This window comes from Bison bison, unplaced genomic scaffold (genome assembly GCF_000754665.1).
Source record: "Bison bison bison isolate TAMUID 2011002044 unplaced genomic scaffold, Bison_UMD1.0 scf7180017864531, whole genome shotgun sequence".
NCBI lineage: Eukaryota > Metazoa > Chordata > Mammalia > Artiodactyla > Bovidae > Bison > Bison bison.
In genome coordinates this window covers 238,041-241,277 of record NW_011495081.1, presented here as the reverse complement: position 1 = coordinate 241,277, position 3,237 = coordinate 238,041, and the positions used below count along the sequence as shown (strand labels likewise).

The window sequence follows — 3,237 nt, the reverse complement described above, 5'->3', positions numbered from 1 at the left end:
GAGGTGGCCAAGCTGATGTTGTGCCCAGCACAGTGTTCCAGTAAGAAAACTGGGACTTTTGCCCAGCCCAGGGCTGGAACCCTTCCTCCCGCCACCTCTGCCCTCGGCCTGCGTACCTGCTTGTAGGCCGGCTTCACGCCAGGCAGCAACACTCGGTACCGCTCCACAAACTCCACGAAGCTGTAGCGGATGGGGTAGCCAGCTCGGCGGATGCGGATGGTCTCCATCATGCCCGAGTACCGCAGCTGGCGCACACACAGGTGCCGGTCGAACAGCTGTCGGGCAAGGAGCCAAGGGCATCAATGCTGAAGGCTCCCGCTGGGAGACCAGCCCTGCTGTGTTTTCCCGACCCCAGAGGTCCTGAGAGGCCAAGGTCACACAGCACATGAGGAGCAAAGGCGGGACCAAACCCAGATCTGCAGTCCAAACCCACCAGGCAGCACAGAATGAGACCCTCACTCGGGATGAGCTGAGTACATTGAGAGCACAGAGGAGAGACAGCCTAATTGGGACATCTTGAGGGGCTTCGTGAAAGAGAAGATTAGCTTTGTTCTAACCCTGCTGACAAAGGTCCACGTAGTTAAAGCTATGGTTTTTCCAATAGTCATGTACAGGTGTGAGAGTTGAACCATAAAGAAGGTTGAGCACCAAAGAATTGATGCTTTTGAACTGTGGTACTGGATAACACTCTTGAGAGTCCCTTGGACAGCAAGGAGATCAAACCAGTCAGTCCAAAAGGAAATCAACCCTGAATATTCACTGGAAGGACTGGTGCCAAAGCTGAAGCTCCAATACTTTGGCCACCTGATGCAAAGAGCCAACTCACTGGAAAAGATCCTGATGTTGGGAAAGACTGAAGGCAGGAGGAGAAGGGGACAACAGAGGACAAGATGGTTGGATGATATCACTGACTCAATGGACATGAATTTGAGCAATCTCCAGGAGATGATGAAAGACAGGGAAGCCTGGCGTGCTGCAGTCCAGGGTCACAAAGAGTCAGACACAGCTGAGCAGCTGTACAACAACCATGACAGGAAAGAGTGCTGGAGCAGCAAACGCGTGCAAAGGCACAGTCATTTCTGTGATGGCCGCTGGGTTGGTGGAAAGGCTGGGAAAGGCCTCTCCAGTCACATGGGGGGATGTGACCAGGTCAGATTTGAGTTCGAGACCCTGCAGTGGGGAGGGGAATGGGAGTGAGGGATTGGGAGGCAGGAGACTCAGAGAGGAGGTCTTGTAGCCAGGTCCAGGACAGAGATGCTGAGGTCTGGGCCCAAAGAAGTTTCGAGAGGCATCTGAGAGCAGGAGAAATGGTGCCCAACTGTAGGGCCCTGGACCTCCTACCTTAGAGGGCAGCTTGCTGGAGCCCTCTGATTCTCACACCCCTGCAGACCGGATCCTGAGCCCTAGAGGGACTGACCAGCCCACTCTGGGGAATGTTTCTAGGCAGGGGACAGGGGACAGGGCCAGCAGGCGGAAGGCTGACTTCCGCCACCTGTTTCCTCTCCGTACAGGCACTTTCCCTGGCCCAGCGCTGGCCTCCCGCCTTCCGTCCCTCCGCAGACCCCAACTTCCCCTAGGCCTCCCCTCCTATCTCTGGGAAGTGTCTAATGGTAAACAACACCTCCCAGAGCTGTGGTAGGAGAGCGCTCCTAGCAAGGGGTAGTCCAGGCTCCTGGCTCTGTGACCTCTAGTCCCCAACCTCCTCAAGCTTCCCGTCCCACATCTCAAATGCACGTTTAGTCGCTCAATCGTGTCCAACTCTTTGCAACCCCATGGACTGTAGCCCACCAGGCTCCTCAGTCCATGGGGATTCTCCAGGCAAGCATACTGGAGTGGGTTGCTATGCCCTCCTTCAGGGGATCTTCCCAACCCAGATCAAACCCAGGTCTCCCACATTGCAGGTGGATTCTTTACTGTCTGAGCCACCAGGGAAGCCCACCAAATCTCAAATATGGGGCCATAAAGATCCCTCCCTCACTGGCTGTTGAGAAAGTTGAATGAGACTATGGAGAGACAATCTAATCGGTTCTGTTTTGGAAACACAGAAAAGGCTCAACAGATGTTTTTCAGAAAAGTCAGAAATGAAAATATTCCTAACCAGTCAGAGGAATCCAGGAAGGCTTCCAGGAGGAGGTAATCATTGGCAGAAGCAAAGGAGAGGGGACTTTCAAAGTTGGGACCACAGCAAGAACCATTTACTGAGTTCCTTCCTAGGCGCCAGGCAATTTGCATGCATCATTGAACAGAATACTCCCAGGAGGTGGGGACAAGCAGTCCTATTTCCATCTGAGAGGTAACTGAGGTATGAGAGAAACAATTGATTCCTCTACAGTCACCCTGCGGGAAGGTGGTTGAGTCAGGATTTGAATCTGCGTTTAGCCCACTACTACAGAGTCCAGGCTGTTTTCAGGGAATTGGGCTGTCCCCAATAAAGAGGAAGTTTGTTCTGTAAGCCCCTCGGGGGCCCTGCCAATCCCCTCAGGGGGCAAAGTCTCCCAGGGCCCAGTCCACCCTGCTCCCTTGGCCGGGCCCCTCCCATCCCTCAGGCTGTTCCCAGCTGTCTACCCCCACCCCCCATCCCTGCCAGGGCTGCTCACCATGGGCTTCTTGAACTCATTGGGCTTGATGCAGCGCACGAAGAAGGGCTGGCAGGCACCCAGTGTCCGCATCAGCAGCTCCAGCGACCGCTTAAACTGGCTGCTGAGTGTGGGAGAGCGCTTCCTGGTCTCGGCGCCCTGGGGGGATGGACCACAGTGATGGGAGGGGCTGACCCTCGCCCCTCCGGCCCTCCAGAAGGGAAGCAGGAGAGGAGGTCAGCAGTCAGGGCCTGAGAGAGAGCCTCCCAAGGAAGCAGGCTGGCTGGACACGTAGGTTTTCCTATGACCACCTGGTCTGGGCTGGAACTTAGACCCCCTAAATACACCCCCGTCTGGGAAGCCTCCCTGATTCTGGGTCCAGGAGCACTGAACAGAGAGTAAGGCGCCCTGGGGTCCCACTTTTGGCACTGAATGACTCCGGGCAAGACACATGCAGCCCCTCTCTAGTCTCTGTCCTCTCTTTGCCGTATAAATGAGTGGCCAGATCTCTGGACAATGGGGTCACCTCTAGAGGCAGGTTAGACAGACCTAAATTCAAACCCTAGCGCACCACCTCTGAGCCCTGTGATTCTAGGCAGGTCACTAAGCAGCACTGGGCCTCAGTTTCCAAGATGGGATAGTGCCATGTACCTAGCTGAGC

The 3,237-nt window shown here is 55.3% G+C and overlaps 1 protein-coding gene across 1 annotated transcript in view; it reads right to left on the bottom strand.

Annotated features, from left to right (window-relative positions):
• The window catches only part of MYO7A (myosin VIIA), a 107,839-nt gene that overhangs the window by 58,105 nt on the left and 46,497 nt on the right, over positions 1-3,237 (bottom strand). Inside the window, exons 17-18 of the mRNA XM_010831775.1 lie at positions 2,598-2,735; positions 96-275 (exon numbers count right to left, since the gene is read on the bottom strand). Coding sequence (XP_010830077.1) covers positions 96-275; positions 2,598-2,735 — 318 coding nt within the window. The remainder of the gene's footprint in view (positions 1-95; positions 276-2,597; positions 2,736-3,237) is intronic.